The sequence below is a fragment of the Stegastes partitus genome, unplaced genomic scaffold (assembly GCF_000690725.1).
Source record: "Stegastes partitus isolate 25-593 unplaced genomic scaffold, Stegastes_partitus-1.0.2 Scaffold278, whole genome shotgun sequence".
Lineage (NCBI taxonomy): Eukaryota > Metazoa > Chordata > Actinopteri > Pomacentridae > Stegastes > Stegastes partitus.
Genome location: NW_007578009.1, coordinates 37,318 through 58,046, shown reverse-complemented (window position 1 = coordinate 58,046; position 20,729 = coordinate 37,318). Strand labels below are relative to the sequence as shown.

Sequence of the window (20,729 nt, the reverse complement as noted above, 5' to 3'; positions counted from 1 at the left end):
TGTATTACATAATTTTGCAAATGCCAATATAATTTAATCTTCAGATCTTTTTAATGATTTTAGTGATGATTAAATTGCAAAGGGCTCCCTGATGGAGAATCAGAGGGGAGGAGAAAAAAAATCTAATATGAACATCTCCTTTTGTGGCAAGAAAGGATTTTATTTCAGGCGCCATATGCTGCCACTGCTGTGGGTCTCATCGTTTAATGAGCATCTTCGACTAAACAAAGGAAAATGATTACAACTTTTGATGAACTACATTAAAAAAACAACATTAACCCATTTGTAGCAAAACAATTAAGAGTAAGCTGCAGACAAATAACCGAAACGGGAACACGCTGTAGCGCTCCGGCATCGATGAGCACGATGAAAAATCAGCACAGTTTACGTTACACTGTTGTACGCTTGTCCCTGTAGCTTAACAGGGGCTTTGTATTGACATTTTACCATTAGTTTCTCTGATCATTTTTCTTTGCTTAATGACAGAAAATCTCCTTTGAAAGAGAGTCTTTTACTTGGAACTATTCTCTCATGGTTTAGAGAATTTACACATGCTCAGGATACAGTTTAGTCTGTCCTTTGAGAGACATTGAGAAGTTGGAAAGACGCAATATTTCTAGAGACGACTCTAAGTTTTCATTAATAGTAACTGCACAGAGCCGGATCATAATATTTCCGGTACTGACCTCCAGAGTGGCCCTCGCAAGACACGCCAACAGTAACACCCACGTGGATTGTAACCGATATGAACAGCGTGAGGCTGAAACTTTAATTTCTTAAGGTGGATATCAAAATATTCTAATCAAATGATTGGTCATTTGTTTAAGTAGCCTGACTGTGGGTACAATCTGAAGAGCGGGCTGAGCCTTAACAAGAAATCACACTTTGATTTATCCGAGTCCAAAAGCAGAGACAAATTCTTTGAAAATCCACCACACGGCTTCTGCCAAGAGAAGGTCCCTCCAGTCACCTATTTAAATGCTCCGAGGAATGGCCATGAAAATTGTTGAATAATTGAAGGCAAATATTGGCCAGGCTGTAGTCTACAGCAGGTCCTGAGTGCCAGGAAGTGGTGAGCGCCATGTGCTGAGTTTGTGCAGTCAGACTGCACTGTCAAATAAGCAATAATGTGTCCCTGGACTCCTGATTCATCTGACCACAGCAGACTACATGGTGACAGACTATTGAGTGAGACATGCAACGATCTCAGTTTCACCAAATAACAGGAGAAATAATCCAAAAACAAATCCTTTCACCTTGAAATGTGAAGTCTCTACATTTAGTCTGCAATTGAGACTAATGTATGTACATCTTAATGGCTGCTCGCATCTTTGATGTTGTTTATGCAGCAAATGAAAGGTTTTGTGACAAACATCAAAATAAAATACATGGAAATTCCTAAAGCTGTTTTCTAGTCAAATTACAGCTTGCTAAGTTGTATTGTAGGCTCTGATCTGTTTATTGTCGAGGGGAAGACAACAGCAAATGAAAGAGCCCTTAGATCCGAAAGAAAAAGGAACAAGGTGAAAGTGAGTTTTACATATAAAAGGAAAAGACAAAAAAGGGATTGTGAAATTTATTATGGGTTCCAAAACCTGTGGAATGACCCCTGGACCTCCATTTCAGATCGACCTGTGGGGAGATGAATTTTTTAAGACATAAATTACACCTAATGACGACACCATAAAAAAGAACAATAATGGAAAGCTATTCTGTATTTCATTATACTGTATTATTTGGTGCACCTGATACACGCAGTGCCTGTTTATGAGTCACCGTATTAGCAGATGCTCTGCCAAAGCATTTGCTTTGACCTTGCCATTCTCATTGGGGCATGAAATTACGGTGCTGGCACCTCGATATTACAGCTATAAATACTGTAAACTGCATATCTGGGCTACGTTTTCTATTGTCTTTCAACATAAACCTGATCGGTATTTATTTAAAGGAAAACCCATTGCTCGTCAGGTTATTTACAGCTCTATTTTCAGTGGCTCATATTCTCTGAGCATTTTTTTAAGGGCAAAGAGGCAGCAAGGCTCTTACATTAAATCTATTTCTCCAATTTTGGCACTTCTGGACTTTATGGGTCAAGACCTAGCCCGGACAGCCAATTATAAAAATTGCTTACTAAAATATTTTGGGTGCTAAAAGGTGAATGCCTTTTTCGCTGTCCTCCAAGGCCTGAATTATGAAGTTGCCCTTGAGTGAAAATTACTTACATTTTGAATATCGTATTTAGAAAAAAAATGCATGGCAGGGGTCATAAATAGATGGAGGTCAATGGGTTATTAAGAAAAAGTTCAACCTGTTTCTCATGCCGTAGTGGCGAGGGAGATTCTACATGTCATTTTGTTCCGTTCAACTGCTTGAAAATGGCATGCCCTAAATAATGACCACTCTCATAGAGTATTCATTTATGTATTAAAAAAAGGGGACTCTGTTCTCATTTCCCTGCTTTATCGCCTTGTACTGATGACAAAGTAGGCAAGGCCTAGGCTAGGTGGCGCCGTGGAGTAATTTATAACCACATCAATCCCTTTACCTTCTATGCAGGCCTTGGTCATTGTCATTTTTGTCCGAGAGGTGAGTCACATAACCCCACTTACAAACAGCATCCTATTAATATCTGGGATGATGAACCTTACCCTTACCTTCATACCAGGTATGGTAATAGACCAAAAGCCTACCTGTGTTCCCCGTGACCCTCGATCACCGGCCCTCTACTCAGGGTGAAATCTATTAGCATTATTTATTCAACTCAATAACAACTGGGACGGTATAAAAAATAAATAAATCAAGCCATCATTTATGTGTCACTGACAGAGAATGTACTGTGCCCGTTTCACATGCAGAATTTAACAGTATTGCAATAACGTATGTGTTCCCAAACATGCAGCATTCAGCCGAGCAACGGAGGAGCAGCTAAGTGATGTCAGCTTTGGGGCCACGGTCACAGTGACACGTTGAAAGCTGGAAAATCTTGTTGACTTAGTCCTGAGAATTACATTTTTTTGGTAATTATGTGTGTAACTGCTAATTGTCAGGGCTAAATGGCGGTGCCAAAATGGGGCCCAATGCGCTTTAGTTGTTACATCTGTTAATTGTAGACGACACAGACGGCCCAATTCACTAGATGAGACTGTAGCGCATTATATTTCACTCAAACACAATGAAATTTACTTGATCCTGGCATGGAACAAGTAAAGCAAAATTGCTTCAAGATTGCTGGATGACAGTTTAAAATGCAATTCATTTCCCCACTCCTCTGTAAAAGAAGGAGAGAAAAAAAAACATCTCTGGGTTCTAAATCTTGATTTATATTACATCACACTGACAAAGTTTCAATATTTCAGCCAGTTTATTCAACTTCAAGGACTCAAGAAGGGCAGCTAGAAATATTGGACTGCATAATTGCCAATTCATACCCTGAAATTGACTGTTGAAGGAAAACAGAAAATTATATTTTTCAATGAATATTGAAATAAACCACACTATTAGGATCTCTTTGGAAAAAAGGAGATGTAACCAGAGAAGCATCCTTCAGTGCAGATTAGGGCACAAATGCGCAGGGAAATAATATGCACGACTGAGATTATTGTGTAAAGATTCTGCAACATGCAATCAAAGTGGGCCCTATTTTCCCCTTCATCAGCTGTCCAGCATAAGTACTGGCAGCAAGAGGAATCCAATTTAAATTCCACTCTACCGGGAGATGGTATTGTTTCATTTTATGTGTGCTTTGACATTTCTGGCTGTTAATATAGAGTAAAATCCAAAAGTATTTACATAAATATGACATTAAACTGTATTAGAAATTAAGACTGACACATTTGCTGTGGCGACTGTGGGAAGAGGAGGATGATTGAGTTTCTGTGTCAAAATGTTGAAAGGACAATACGTGCTGGGTGCAGGAACGGGGAAAGTCTGAGGATTGGCCTGTTGCTGTCGGCGGGAAGGAAGCAGGCATTCACAATCATGCAATAACTAATCTAATTCTACATATGAGCATTGTATGGAGGGAATGTGGTCATTTTTAAAACTCTAGAACTCTTATGAACATAAAAAAAAGAGGTCTGACGTACTTTTGTGAACTAGAACCAATAACAAAATGTTTGTACTAAGCTTCATATTGTACTTTTTTTATCATCATAAAAAACAAAGGCCTCATTATCTACATGATGTTGTACAATGAGATAAATCTGACCTGTGTTTTCTCACGTCAAGAAATGTATTTTTAAACGTACATTTCAACTTGTTTTCTACGTGACATTCTGGTGTTTAAGATGCAGCTTAAAAGAGCCTTTTTTGGACACATTTAGAAACACTGCTCTAAGCTCAAGATTATGCGACGTGAGGTGAGGTGAAACCAAAAGAACAAAACTGATCTAATGAAAGGAAGGTGAAGTATGAATTATAAATATTTATCCAGGTTGGCTGCTGTATGACTGCACAAAATAAGTCAAGAGTTATCCTAAGAATACTGCAGAGTGCTACTCTAACATACTTTGCGCTTAGTGTTTCATTGCTCATATCTCCCCTCTCTCTCCCTAAGATCAATGTCCTCATGCAAATCGAGAGTTCTTGTTTAGATCTACAGTGGAACCGATTTTCCAAAATAAATCTGCATTAAAGCGTCATACATATTTCATAGACTTGAAGTGCAGTAAGAGCAAACCATTTTGGATAGTGAAGGAGTTTGCGAGGAAGCTGAAAGTAAGAAGAACGTGGGAGGGGGGGCAGAATGACATCATTTGGAAAGGAAAGGCCTCATTATGTTTAAAATAACCAACGCTGCCTTAAATAATGAGACAAAAAAAAAAAAAAAGACAAAGAAATTTCACAAGATATCAAGAATCGTTAGAGCCATATGAGATGTGCGTAGTAGCAGCCGGCAAACATGGATTTGGTTTCAGGTTACGTTTCCCAGTCACAGAGCTTTTAGGCTCACTTTTCACTGTTTGGCTGGAGGCAAAGTCCCCCAGCACTGTGGAGTCACAGTCCCCAAAGTACTAAACTGTCCTACGACGAACTGAAACAAAAATACTCACCGCAAAGACTATCTGAGGCAAAGCTGCACATTCTGACTGTAAGAAACACACGGCATACCGCTGCACGATTCCACCGCCGCATTATATTGAACTGACTTAAATGAGTTCAGAGTAATAAAGCTTTTTGCAAGTTTTATTGCCCAAACAATATTCTGCCATGTGTTAGAAATATCTCAATGAATTGCAAAGAAAGTGGAGAGCCAGCAAACGTTTCAAGCTTCCCTGCTTAGAAAAAAACCCCTCCCTGTGTCGTGCCTCAAATTTACGATAACAGTTAAATTAAGTAAAAGGGTTAAAATGCTGGAAGGCAATATTGATAATTCCATTGAAAACGCAGAGGGAGTTTGTCAATATTAATTTTCCTGAACCCAAAGGAGCATCCCAACTGGTGTGTCATTTATTCACAGGACCTGAATCATGTTCTCTGAAGCTAAATCGACCCCTATTAGACCCCCCAGGGCACAGAGCCATGGCCACAACCTTTGGCCTTTACAGACTAATCTTATCAGAAAAACAACAACAGAGAGAGAAAAAAAAAACTGCATCTGTATCTCTGACCAATCATATTTTGTACATAAACACAGATGGATTCTAATCTTTATGTCATTTTCTAACAAATACACACTGTTCAGAGCTTTCAGAGCTGCATAAATCCAACAAATCAAAAGTCTCTCACCTTTTTTCTTCAAGAAGGCTTTTCTGGCGGCCAGCGGACTCTGACGTACTTTTGGGTTCTGTAGAAATTTTACAGCAGTGGTGATCTAGGAAAAGAGAAATGTGATTTAATCCCTCGTCATTATAGAATATGAGAGAAAGAAAACGAGTTTTGCAGGCAACTGGTGCAGGAAACGGTGCAAACAACAGTCTAGACTTTACTTAAGAAAAAGATTCATCATAAATCCAAGCAAAAAAAAAAAAAAAAAACACAACAAAATTCTTAAATGGATTCCATTTGATAATTGCTTTTATGCCTCCCACACCCAGCAGTGAGGAAAAAGACCACCTGACCACTTTCCGGCTAAATGTGGGGAATGACCAAATCAGCAGTTATAAAATTAGCCCATCAAGAGTGCTGGACAAATGGAGTATGGAGCTTAATTTGCTATTACCCTCTTAAAGACAAACTTCCATTCTTAAGTGCGCAGTGGAAGAAAATCTATACTTAATGCAGAGGTGATCATTTGTATCTAATAACTTGAGAATCCTAGGCTGAAAACTTCTGTAATTCTTCCAGTTAAAAACCTGCCATGATCAAATCACCCAGCCTGAATGTTGTAATGACTTCAAACGTTAATGCACTAGAACGTTAAATAGCATCAGAACATCAGTAGTTTTAAGTGCACTGCGTTCATCGATTCTATTATGTTTTCCTTCGAGATGCACCTTAATTTTCCACCCCAGTATGCATTTCCAAGAATTGGAGGGAGAAAAAAAATCTTCCTCAAATGGCATTAAAACATAAATTTGAAGTGGGCGCCATGAAGTGGCGCCTCCTAAAATAGATAAATATGAAAGAACACAGAGAAAGGGGAAACACACTGGAGGGGAGGTTTCGATGACTTATTATCGCACCTGTGGTCCCCGTGATTCAATTGTAAAAGTCATCCCTCTAATAGGTTGAAAGGTTTTGATTACTCTTCTTTTCTCTTAGTGTTGAAAGATACAAAGTGATTGAGCGCCCTGCCAGTGGTAATTCATTTTGGGTAATGCATTGCATATACTATGAACCTGTTCCAATCCAAAAGAATTGCAGTTTAAACTTGTCCAAGGGGAAGGAGTGGCAGGGAAGCTGTTTAAAAAGCTGCATTTCTGTGACAAACACACAGTACAGTGGAGAATGATGGCACAGCCACATTTATGGAACTTATGAAAATGTATTAAGCTTTTCTTTCATAAACTAAGAATACATTCAAAAGCACACAGATGTCCTGCAGAAGTATATTATATTGTAAATCATCAGTAGTAATAAAACTTGAATAGTGAATTTTATCAAAATGCACCAGATTCATCCCATGAGATGCTGCCACAATTTATTTAGACACTAATCTACCATTTCAGCGGGACACTACCGTGACCTTGATGTACACAAGGGTTACGCAAGAGGTATGGAATTTCCTGGATCTCTATATGCTGAGGGCTTATTAAAGTCAGTCACCCGGAACCTTCATTGTGACAACCAGATTAAACCATTTGCATGGTGAACCCCCAACTGATGTTCTGGGCCAAAAGATACAGTCAAAACACAGAGAAAATATCCCTTTGATAACAAGACAAAATCATTCTGCTCTTGGCAGAGCTCTCACTGTACAAGTAAGTGAGCCAAATAAACAACTTGTGGTAAAGGCAGAAACCAGAGATGATAAACACACTAAAATCTAATATTCTAATATTTATCCCAGCAAATAACAGGCTGATGCAGGCCCTGTGAGAGGTAATGACCTAATAGAGGAAGAATATGCTGAATGAGCAGTCCTTGTTTACATTCCCTTAAAATTTCAGTAGCACAATATTGACAAGAAAATTGTATCAATGTTAACAGGCATAAGTATGACATCTTAGTAAGGACCGCAGCTAGCTCAGCGGCAAACTAATGAGGCAAATGTCCATTTGGTTAAAACTGTAGTGGTGGATCTTCAGGGAGAGGAAAAGTGCACTTCTTAGCAGATGACATAGATGCTTTGCGCAAGTTCCATCCAGACATCTCAATCAATTATAACCACATTGCACAGATTTCAGTCTTGTTATTGACTTATGGATCACCCCAGTTATAGTGTTGGGTAGCACACAACTGGGCTTTTAGGGGGGTAAGATGGATAACGGTACAAGGCACATTTGGATTGGCGGCATAAATGATTAAAATAAAAATCAGATGAATTCCTCTTCCTTGCAGAAAACTTGAGAGTCATTTTTTTTGGTTTAAGCAATAATTAGGCTCTTTTGTAAAGCTTCTTGTAAAGCTTTGACTGCTAATGCACCAAAGTGCTCCATGTTAAGAGCAATAATCTTTGCAAACCAGATAACCAATAAAGCGTCAGGTAAAGCTGAAAAAGAGGCGAAAACTCAATCATAGAAAGAGATAACATTAACCAACACACTTAAAGAGAGTGAACTTGATGAACGGACAAGATTACAGAAATGTTATTGAGTTTGAATTGGACAAGACTTTGCACTGCACTTGTCTGAAAATTACAACTGTGATACCTTGAATTGTGAGAAATGAGGCTGAAATTCAATTATGTTCGAACCGCATGGACAGACGCCTGAGGGAATCCATGTAACCAGTTGTATATTTTTGCTTCGACTAGTAACAGCACTTAACTATAATATACCATAAGATCTATAGATATTTTTGCACATGTGCATTGTGGGGATTGAGGAGCAGGAGGTGTGAAAAAGCAATGCACTGCATGTGTTACACTGGTTTCTTTTGTCTGGTTTCTGCACTCAAATTCAGTTTCGGTTTTGGAAATAATCAAAAGTTAAATCTACAACACACAAGAAAGTCGCGCCCAGTTCAAGAGTCTTGTTTTCACTTTAAATTAATTAGGTCAACTCAGAACACCAGAAATCAAGCAACTATTCTGAACCGACAGTGCTATACGTTCAAAATGCGGTTTTCTTTAAAGTTGACTGCTCTGTGCTGAGTTGTGAATAAACTTATTAACAATTTGATAAAGATATTGTAAGTCTTCCCAGGCCAGGATACATCAAAACTTAATTTTTCATCCAAAATCTCACAGCATCACCGACTAAAACACGACATTAAAGTTTCACATTAACTTCTCAATTGTGTTTCCACATTGCCATGTACTTAGCAACTCCTTTCCCTTCGTCAAACAGGAACACATTTTGACTGCAATGATGAAGAGATTTGGAAGGCATGATGGGCCTTGAAGTTGGATGGGGGATGCAATGGAGGGGCTAAAAGGAAATCATTAGCAAGTATAGGATTCGGTCTCAGTGTGAATCAATTCATTCCAAATTGCCCTGGCCTGTACATTTGTGGAGAAGTGCCCCTGATATAATAACAGACTGATAGACATGAGCAAAAATTGCGTTAGGCTAGTCTCAAATTTCCCCCCCAAACACACGTTTGGAGGACCAAAAGCAAGAGAAAGTGAGAGACGGCGAAAAATGAAGCTCTATATTAATTTGGTGCTTTCATGGATGATTTGCTATCAGGGGCAGCTGTCTTAAATGACTTAACCCAATACCTTTCTGATATGAGAGCCCTGCCAGAAAGGAATTAAGTTTTAATGCAATTATTGTATTTCCTTTAGTCGCCTGACTGCTTGATGTGGCCAACAGTGCTTTTTAATCTTTTTAAAAGAGCAGCTTTAAATGCCCTTCTAATTGTGACATCTTTCCCGCCTTAATGTGACCTTTAGTGGAGGAAGCAAGGCCTCGTGGGAGCAGCTATAGGGAATTATTGACCCTGAGAGACATCAGGAAGTGAGGTGCAGACCCGACCATTTAGCCAACATCCGCACTTGTTCAGACACTGCAGGAGCTTCAAGGGCCCTGCTGGAGAAGAACCACTCTGACAATGAGTGTACCAAAAAAACCCTTTTGTCTTTTGTTGCTTTCCTTTATTGTCGTGCTGCTGCTTTCAAGAGAAGCTACAACGTGAGAAAATCGGACGAATAGCAATTCCGAAAACTCGACTTCTGTATCAGTAAAATCTGGCAAAAGATGACGAGCGAAACGCTGATTCTTCCTTTCTAGGAAACTAGTGGAGACCTACTTTTACATCTGTTGCAACAGTACAATAAGTACAGCGGTAAACACAGCGAGGTTGGTCTTCTGTGTATAATGCTATGTGAATGTGGTCAATCTTTATTGAATGATCCTAACTTTTTAAATTTAAAGGTCATAGTCAACATTTCAGTAGATGAAAAAGGGGCATGGAAAACTTCATTGACATTTGCCATGCAAAGGTTTAAAAATAACATACAGTGCTGTATCAGTGTCAGCGTTAGAGCCACAGGCAAGGCTACAATCATGACATCAAAAGCGCATTATGCAATTTTTGTAAAGGGGGGGGCGGAGAAGTTGGTGGACGGAAATCGAGCTTTTTTTTTTTTTCAAGACCACTGCATGTACAGACCAAACTTTCCATTCAGCAGCATTTCCCTATCAGAGCTCTGTCATCACAAATATGGAAAAGCTGAATGGGTTTACCGCTGAGAGAAACTGAGGGCTTAAGTGCGTGTTATTCAGCGAGAATAATATCAAAGTGTAACAACTGTGCAGCATGAAGATAAATGCATATAATACAGCAGCTTTTGAGGAAAAAGAAATGGAGCCTTGTTCTTTTGTGAGCAAATTTTTTTTTACACCGCTGTAAAATATTATTTAAAAAAAGTGTAACCATGTGTTTTATGGTTCGATTTGAATGTGTGGGATGACGCTGTGCGATTGCTTTACTTCCTTTATGTTTTGAATTTAAATCGTGATACGTTTAAAAACTGAAAAAAAGGGTGAAAGTGGGTGTTTTACTCGTACTAGCTGCTCTTTTATGAACTGGATATGCAGGACGAACAAGTGGAAAGAGTAGCTCATGCGAACAACAAGTGTTTTAAAAATAACATGAGGCGGCAACAGAGCGATGCATTTCTTTTATTCTAGTGAGATCAGAACTTGAAGACAAACATGTGGCACACAGCCAATTCAAAACTAGCTTGAGAGATTCGGTATAAAGCCGAGTCTGACATTTCTTAATGTGCAACTGTCAGTGCTGCTGCCTGGGGTTGCCCTTGCTAAACTAGCGAGACAGATGACTGTTTAGATAAGGACATCCCCAGTGGGGCCCTGAGAGCCCCGAGAGCCCTGATGACTAAAGAGGAGCGACTCTGTCAGTGACACCTCACTTTCACCCACTTTGAACAAAAAATACTTATATAGCCCACACATTCCTTTTAATTCAGGTAAAAGGGCCAAACCATGAGTCTGGAGCTGCTCTGAGAGATGAGGGTCATCAGAGATTAACCCATGGCACTTTAGCAGTGGGGGTGCACGAGGGGAGTCGCAGCGAAGCACAACAAACTACTTAGCTACCACAAAACATTCCAGCCCCTTCTCAGCTGCAATCCAGTAATGGATACTTCCTCAGCTCCTCGATTGGTCAAAATGTTTTCATACAATAATTTAATTCAGAAACACATTTACAAAGCAGGAGTAATCAATTTTAATTAGTTGATTTTTTTTTTTTTCATTCGCATAAAATTTAATGTACTGCCATCGATCTCCTTTGTTCTTTAATGCAGTGCCTCTTTCCTGTAATTCGAAGCTTTTCTTTTTCTTTTTTCTTTTTTCTTCTTTTGCAGTCAGTGATGACATTCTGTGACAAGCAGCTCCATGTGGGGAATGCGCGTTTGCAAACACGAGTGCGCTCGCAGATGCAGCTTTATATCAGCAGAGTGTACTAAAAAGTGTGGCCATAACGCGGTTTGAAAATGTTCCACGTATGGAAAGTTTTTTTGCTCAAAAATGAGACATCAAATGACATCTACAATGCGAGGTTATGTCGGCGATGGCAAGCAGCTTTGTGCATCTTTTAACCGTACAAACAGAAGAGAACTCACAATTGAAATCAGATGAATGAAAGATGCTAAAAATGTGGTTAGAAAGTGATTCATTAATTTGTTATGAAACGTTTTGTTAAAAAACAAGACAGACATATGAGCATTGGTGAATGATCCTTAGCTGTATGTATTTAATTCTAAACTACAAGATAAACAGCACCAACATCAGCTGAAACTGGTCAAACATTTACAGTGTGAAACATACCTTGTAAGCCTCAAACTGATCTACATAAATTTACTCGACATACAAAGAAACGGGAGAAGCAACTGGCGACGACAACATAAAGAAACATAAAGTCTTAAAACTGCCACTGCTCTTTGTGTTGTCCTTCATATCATCAAGGCCCGCCGGCCTTTCACATTCAATTAGTTGATTGAGGCAAAATGCAAGCGGCACCAGCAGCAAACAACGTGAAGCTTGTGTCCAAGCGACACACCACAGAAGTTGTGTTGTGGTGTCAGGAGAAGAGCTGCCTCCGTCACAACCAACTTACAGTGACAAGCCTATCCTCCTCTGTTGATCCAAACTGCTCCTCTCACTGAGGAAGCACCCACCCACAGACAACACACACACAAATCCTGCAGTACACACAGCAAAGCGAGTTGAACTGAAGCACTACGATAGGCAAATAAAGCAGGGAGTCGGGGTGAAGATGCAGAGAGTTGGCATCAGTTTTGTGTGCGGACTTGCCAGCCTGCCAAATTGACTAATAAAAGTAGAATAGAGAGGCCAGCGACAATAGAGAGAGAGGTGTCCTTTTATTGATCAAATTATTCCTTCTTGGGTACACCGTGCCACCGGATGAGAGTATGCTCACAAAGACAACTAGACAGATTGTGACATTCCACTGACATTGTAATCGTGTGTCAACCCCTCTCCAGTCAATAGGCTGAATGCACTAATCATGTGTCTTGGATCAGCAATTTCATGGTCTTCAAAGGGGGCCAGGAATTGGTGGCATGACCCTCCACACAGGGTGAGACCCCTCTTTCCTCAGCGAGTGCCACAGAGAGACGGAGAGGGGAAGGATGGCGTAAAGGGAGATGCATCGAGGCGGGAGCGGCGTCAGAGAAGATGAACATCGCCATCTACTGGCCAGGGGTGGTACGGGTGGAGTCGAGGAGGGGGAGGAAAGCCTGGCAGTTTACCCCTGCGGCCTGTCTTTCACTGAGACCTGTCAGAAACATTTAGACACACTTGCCAAGACAATGGGCCACACATCTACAGTGGCAGACAAGTCAGACTGAAATCACCAAACGAGGGAGGAAACTTAAGGCTGTAGGCCTTCATTTGGTTTTGGAGAAAGAGCGCAAGCAGAGTCTGTTCCTGATCACACTAAGTGACAAAGAAAAATGTTGGCAAATTCTCTCTTTTTCTGGAGGCGTCCAACTAGCGCTAACGCTGACAGTAGGATACGCATGAAAAGAGTGTGACGCTGACAACATCAAGGGAAGAAAACAACAATTATGAGGGTCAGAGGTAGCACTTGTCTTTCTTTGTATTTAACCAGATGTCAGAGAGAAAACAAACAAGACCGCTTCTTTGACTGTATAATAATTCCTCCTTTCAACCTTTGCAAACCAGTTAATCTACGTATTGGCGAATTCATTGCCTATAAAATGCTCCAAAGTGACAAAAGCATGTATAACATTTTGTTTATGCATGCCCCACCTAAAAAATGAGCCACCTCCTCTAAGAAGCTATGACAGATTTTTCAGGTTTTGCAGCATAGTTTGCTATTGTGGATTGTTCTTGACTATACATTACAGTAATATAAAATCGGCACACCCACACTATTAGAACTCAATCCAGCTGGCTCAAGTCACAAACAATGTTTGTTCAATTATGTGCTTTCTTTAGATATCTAAGTTTTTCTTTTTTTTTTTTTTTTTTTTTTTTAAATGGATTTGATCTCGAGGCCCTCATTGTTCTTCCTAAGGTCGTGACCAACATTTAACCTAAAGAGAAACTATCTACATGACAATTTGGCCTCGTAAAATGGCCAGATTTAACAGATAGAGACGACAGAACTGTATGAGAAAAGGAGTAATCAGAAAGGAATGTCGCACGCCACTGCTGCGCGTCACCCGTGCTTTTTGTGACTACGTGACAATCTGAGGCAGTGGTCAAAGTTGAGGCGTCGACACCCGTCTTACCTCGGCATCGAGTCACGTGGCGACAAGGGAAAATACATGTTTTTACCAGGGTCCTCCAAAAGAATGAGGAGAGGAGACAACCCACAGTGAACCACTATAATGTCACACGGGGTGGCGTGTTACAGCAAAGGGGCTGAGTTGGCAAGCAGCTCAGCAGCAGACGCACACCTGTTCTGACATTTTCTGTCGACCTTGACACAGAAAACACATGACAATGCCACTCTCTGCGGTTCAAAAGTACAGGCTGTTTGACGAAGCCCCTTCACTTCCCCTTTTCTCATCCCCCATGATACCTAAAACCACTTTCCACACACTTTAGGCTTATGAAGCAGTGCTAGAAATGTTAGAAAGGACAGACAGGAAGCAAGTAACGTAGTAAAAAATGAAAACTTCTACAGAGAGACGCACAAAAATCTGATCATATTTGGGGACAACCAAAGCCTGCTGGCAAACGTCACAGTTGGCTGACTCCTTCCGCAGGATTGCAGGCCACCGATACCTCCCTTAAAATCCCAAAGTCCACAGTAAACACAATCTGGAGAGGACAGAAAGGCCTCAGCCTCTCCTCTATTTATTCCATTTCTGTCGTCGCCTTCTCACCCGTCCTTCTGAAGTTCATGACAGAGCTACATTGCATCCATCCATCTACTATTTTAATCAAAGAGAAAGCAAAGTACTGCTGCCAGGAGAGCCGCACAGGAAAACAAATGCAATCTTCCTGTTAATCACTGCATTAACAAGAAGTCGACAGTCTTGACGCACATGCTAGGGAGGGGAGCCAGTCCAGGTGTTGGGTAATTGTCAGTTGTGCCAGTGGCTACGGTTGCTTTTTTACTGTGCCAACCTCTGCTTCGCTGCTGATCAACACTTGTGCCCTACCTTAATGATAGCTCTGGAAAAAGTCCTCTTTCTGCTGAAGAGTGCATGCAGACACACAGAGGGCTTGGCGAGGATTTCTGCATGCTGACTGTAGTGGACTATGGATGAAGGCATAGACATCCAGCTATAATCAGTGTCAAGTGCAGTGTAGCTCAGTTTTAAAGATGCATGAGGAGGGTCTAATTTAAATGAAAGGCCAAAATCCCCCTGAGGTTCTTTTCGGTGGGGTTTTTTTGGCCTTTCAGAGCGATTCTGAAAAACAAGTCCAAACATTGACTTTCTGGCAAACAACTATATATTAGAAAGACATCACAGTGGCCGGAAAAATAACCTGCCAAGACAGCAGCTTGTCAGAAATGATTCACGTGTTCCTTTTATTGAGACCAAAAAAAAAAAAAACTCCTACAGCTGCAGGTGAGGATGACATAATTTTGAGATGAATTGCGAGCAATGCTCACGTTTTTATTGTAAACCACTGAAAACGAGTTTCCAGGCACCACACTGTTAAAGTTAGGCTGCGTTGCTTTCAGTAAACTGATGTATTTTTAGCAGGTTTTCAGATAATTCATCTCAGTTTCTGTATTCTGCCACTTTCATTTTAGCCTCAGAGAGTCGCACGCTATCTCTCTTTTTTGCAGATTCCCCAGATAAAGCCACAATCTCAGGGTGCCACACACAGAGAAACTCTGAAATCCCATTAGCATTTTGCTTTCATTATTTTTAATCAAACCCAGAAAAGTGACACATATTAATTAATATCCATTACCAGTTTTTTGCCCCTCTCCCAGAGAAGACGTTCGGGGGGGAAAAGAAGCAATTAACTTAACAAAATAATCAAAAAAATTGTTAGAGAAATCTCTGATAAATGTCATGTGAGGTCCCGTCTAAATGTAAGAAGTGTAATACATTCTTGCTGTCATATTCCATTAAACTGCTATTACAGTCTTGATAGAACTATTAGTCACTACATTATTAATAACATTAATGTATTTACATTTTTGGTGTACAAGCCTGCTTTCATGCAATAATTTATGAAGGCGACTTCAGATATGTTATAACGCTCCCCATCTAGGCTCTTTTGTGTTTATTATTGATTGTGAAAACAGTCAAAATTCCAAATCTAATACCCCTCTGCCCTCCCCCTTTCCCCTTAATGTATTGGAGTGGGCTGTTTACATTAAAGGACTGGAATAAAGTGCATTTACATCTGAAGCATAAGTTCATAATTTACATTCCAACATTTATTAGAGGTGACAAACGAGCATTTGGTCCACTCGTGCTTTTCCACAATGCAGCACTCATTCAATTCATATAAATTACAGCTGGGCTAGGGAGTGCAAGAGCAAATTATTTTATTATATGTATGCATGTATGACTCTATAGGGGGTTACTAAGACAAACAGGGAATTACTTGATTAGGCCAACTGTGGTTAACAAAGAAAGAAATATGAGACGGAGGGTTAGGCCAATCAAATTTCAGCATAAATGCTTGGCCCATATTCAAATATCTAAAATACACAGATCTTAGTGTAAAAGCCTCACACTGCTGTATTACTGCAGTACACCGTAGCATCATGTCTTTTACAGATGGCTCTTTTAAGTATTGCTGCTCCAAAAGCGTACCCTTAGCTAGCACTAATATTATTCAATTAAAAGAAACTTGCCTAAAAGGCAGTATTATATTACATAATTAGACAGGGCAGCGTTTTCAGAAGTGTAGTTACAAATGCACTGAGGGGATCCCAGCATTTGAACAAATATCTAGCGCTGTAGGGGAGCTTGCCGACAAATTAACAGCTAATAACTTACTGGGAAGCCAGATAAAAAGAGAAAAAAAATGTTCCCCAAAGTGTCAATTACAAATAATTTTTCCTCTGATTTCTACACTTGTGAAAGCATGATATTCTAAAAGGCGTTTGGAATAGTGTGCCAAAATTGCGTGTGGTTCATTAATTCCTTTTTTTTTTTCCTCTATTCTCACACAGTGGATTCATACAGAGAGAAATAATTCAGCATCAGCAGCAGGACTGTTTGGGATAACTCTGAAAGCATATGGCTCCCCTGTGAGAGCCCTGGCTGGTCTGAGAGAGGGGAGACAGACAGGTGCAGGGACAGGGGAAATGAAGGGAGATTCAATCAAATTCATGTTCATTAAAATCAGGGGACATCACAAAAATTAGAAAGATGCTGACAAATCAAAGGGTCTCAGTACCTGAATTACCATAGTCATTTACTTATTAAAGCCAGGATGCTTCCTGTCAATCAAGAGCCATCACATTCTCCATTTGCGGCGGAAAGCCACCGTAATTGCTTCTCATACTAATCAACACAACTTGTGTAATTATGCCTTGAAAGTGACATTGGAGGCTGAGAGCGATGTGAGCAGTCTTGACAGCAGAGACATCTCAGATTCATCGGGAGATTTCCAGCCTCGCTGCAAGGAGACAAGCCACTCTCAGACCAAGTTACTCACTCGAGCAGTTTACAACCATAAACACAAAGAAAAGACGATAAATCAAGCTGAAGTAATTACAAAGCAGAATAGAGAGTATAAAGGAAGCTCAGCTCAATAAGGCCACTTTCCCAAGTATATTGAGGCAAAATGAGCATGCTGTAATTAAACTGGTGTCGTATTTCTATCATTTCTTAAGTAAACATATTGTGACAGTTCACTAAATTGTGGGAGAATAGGAAATTACAGCTCTGCTACCATGCTGTTTACATTAATATACTCGCTGAGACAAAAACCCTACAAATAAAGTCCTAAGTATTCATTAAAGTTTATTGAATTCAGCTTAATCACAGACTTTACATATGTCTCCAAAATGAACTTTGCGTAAAACTAGCTTCAACATTCCTCTGAGCACTGGAACACTATCCAAACCATATTCCCAGGCTGCATCTGTCACAAGTCACACTGCGGCCCAGCCTGGAAGGTCAGAGCGAGGTCAAATTACTGCAACAAATCAAGAGCTGCGGGTTATGACATGAAACACTATCTACATAAAATATGTGTATTATTGGCATCCAGTGACAACAGCTTCTCCTCCGTTTACTATGAACTTCACAGTGAATTAAAGGCCTTTCAATTCTTTCATCAAAAAGGCTAAATAAAAATGCTATTGTCTGGGCTGGCAACGCAGATCTAGTCCAGCTCAGCACACGAGGCAGAAACCGCAAAATGAAAATAATTTATAAAATGGGTTGGACTCATCTGTGCTCATCGTTTTCAAAGAGGTGGGTGGAACCATTGGGAGAAAAAAAAAAGAAGAAAAAAAGTCACCAACATCAAAAAGAAGTCAACTGATAATTCTGGCATACTATGAGGGGAATAAGCGTAATGATTTCATCTGTGAACAGAAACGAAGATGAGAGATTTATGGCTCATAAAAAGTTCAAAAGACAGAAAAACCAAAATCCTTGTCTGTGTCATTCCTCACTCATGACCTCCAAACTTTAGCACATGTTGAAGACAAAGTAAGAAAATGCTCTTTTGTGGGCAAACGCGAGAAAAACAAGCACAGTTTACTGACATAGAAAACAGAGGCTTTTACAGGAAAAGCCTGTGTGATTCACCCCCTGCGTTCGACTCTAATGACTCAAAAAGTGTGACCTGCACTTAAACAAGAAGTCACAGCCAGAAGCTGTAAACTCATTTTCCCCCATCCAAGCCAGCAACGTCGGCAGGACCTGGAAGATGTGCTCCGAGCATGCACGATAAATCTGACGTGAAATCATAATCATAAAAGCAATTAGCTGACCCTGCGCCACTCGTCCTTGGACATGACAGTGAGAATTCATACAGAGTCCTCTAAGGAGGCTCGCTGCCGGGTTGGGCGAGGAGGGGGAAAAAGTGCAACACAGCAACAATAAAATGGAGGGCCCTTCCTGTGTCATTAACCACCGAAACAAACAGCGCATGATGCACAATGAGAGCTGAAACAGAGAATCGTGCTTTTGCGCGTTTCAAAGAGAAAACTTCGCCACGACCACTGAAACAAACTGCGGTGTACAGAGGTTTCTTCTGTAAAAACTATGAGCAGAGTTCACACTGTGACGCCACATCACCCCCTATACATACACATACACACTTTATAGACATACAGCGTTCAGCATTAGCCATCGCTGTCAATACAGTTGTTCAGATTTAAACATTCAAAAAGAATTCAGAATTAACCATAAAAACACGATGATGGATGCTTTCAAGATGTGCCTTTGATCTGTGCTTCTGCAGAGCGTGCAGCGTGTTTACAGTCAACAAGACAGGATGCAGTTTCTACCGACTCTGAGGCGGCAGGTGATCGGATTTACTCGACTTTTCTCTTTCAAGGAGTGCGCTGCAGTTTTGAGAAATCTCTCCTCTCCCACCCTTGCATGCACACACACACACGCGCGCACGCACAGAGCTTCTCGCCATCACTTCCCACTCAGTAATTACAGCGAGGCCGAACCAGTGGCTGCCACCTAGTGACCGTCTTCCTCAATAATCATGAAATATCTCTACGGCTCGCGCCCCCTCTCGGACCATAACTCTCCTTTACTGCAGACAGCTCCAATAAAGGATTACAATTACAATTAAAGTAATGAGCAAAGAGGAAAAAAGGAAAATCTCAGAGAAGGTTCCCTTGACTAACTAAATGGTAGCCTAGTTTCTTGACAGAATGGAGTTACCATACCAGGCTCATTACTGACTCCCATTTCTTATTCTGCCCCAATAATTAATTTGGAGCGTGTTGAAACCTGGAGTTCTCAAAAATTAAAGTAATGGTTTTAAAAGTGATGAATGTGAAATGAATTGAAATATGAATTATCAAGTAAGAGATTAACTTCTTGTTATTTTTGCTTTATGGTGGCCGGGGTGTAAAAAGGTGCAATCACTTAAAATGTATTGTATTTTCAGGGTTTTTTTTTTTTTTTTTTTTTTTTTTAGGGAGGGAAGTCGCGTAAATGACCTAATCCTGTGAAGTAAAACCTACACACACACACATAGCAGAAACTGGTGTTGAAAGGATATCTCTCTCTCTGAACACATGTGGGGAAAGTCATTAAGGACGAAAAAAATAACTGAGTCAAGACCCGAGAGTAACCTCTGACTTCCTGGTGTCACCGCTGCGTTACACCCACGTGCAAGTTAAGAAAAAGAAATTTTAAAAAAAATCTCTTCTTCTCAGAGCGAACATGTGAGGAACATCTGTCTGCCTGCGACTCACGGGGCTCAGCAAAAAGAGCCTTCGGGGAGGGAGAGGTGAAACAGGGAGGAAAAGATCCAGAGAGCGACAAAAGGGGACAGCAGTTGCAGCAGCAGCAGTTGCCTTCATGTCTTCGGCTGCACCAATTACTGCTGGCAAGTCCTCTGCCAACCAGCCAGGTCCCCCACAACTGCTGCACTTAACACACTGTTCCTTTATTTCACCCCCTCTATAGCAAGATGGCTATTGCAGAGGGGCTACGGAAATTTGGAGACTGCTGAGCCAAAACAGATCACTTCAAAGCAGCTTATTTAACGCTTGCTAAATTTTTCATCACAGTCGCTTAATATCCTGGGGAAGGAGAGCTTTTGAAGTTGCTGTGAGACCGGGGATGTTCTTCTTACAATTCTTTTTCCCCTCCCTCTGCTGTACTAAAATCCCCAAACCTAAACACATAACACACACCCGGTTCACGCTATCTGCGCCTACATGCACACGCAAGGGTTGTACGAATGCTCCACGCATAAACAGCACGCTTACACAAACACACTTATTCATTTAGGGCCAGCGAGCAGCAAGAGTAAAGAACGAGCTTAATGCTACGAGGGAAACGTATTTAATTAGAGGTCAGCTCCCCTGTAGATCAGCTGCATGACTCTTAGCACAGAAACAAAAAGTTTCTCACCAGTGGCAACATTTATCTCCTTCTGAGCTGAATTTTCAGGACAAACTGACTCTGGACGCTCAGCGACTCTGATGTCAGCACAGGTACAGTCACTGTGAGCTTTATGAGAATTAGGATTAAGGATAAGATTTCAAAACAGTTTGACTTCATATTTTTCATTATAGCTGCAACAATAAATCAATTA

The 20,729-nt window shown here is 40.6% G+C and overlaps 1 protein-coding gene across 1 annotated transcript in view; it reads right to left on the bottom strand.

The window, feature by feature from the left end:
* pex14 (peroxisomal biogenesis factor 14) overlaps nucleotides 1-20,729 on the bottom strand; it is a 51,486-nt gene that overhangs the window by 19,922 nt on the left and 10,835 nt on the right. The window contains exon 3 of the mRNA XM_008282574.1: nucleotides 5,728-5,812. Within this exon, the coding sequence (XP_008280796.1) occupies nucleotides 5,728-5,812 (85 nt within the window). The remainder of the gene's footprint in view (nucleotides 1-5,727; nucleotides 5,813-20,729) is intronic.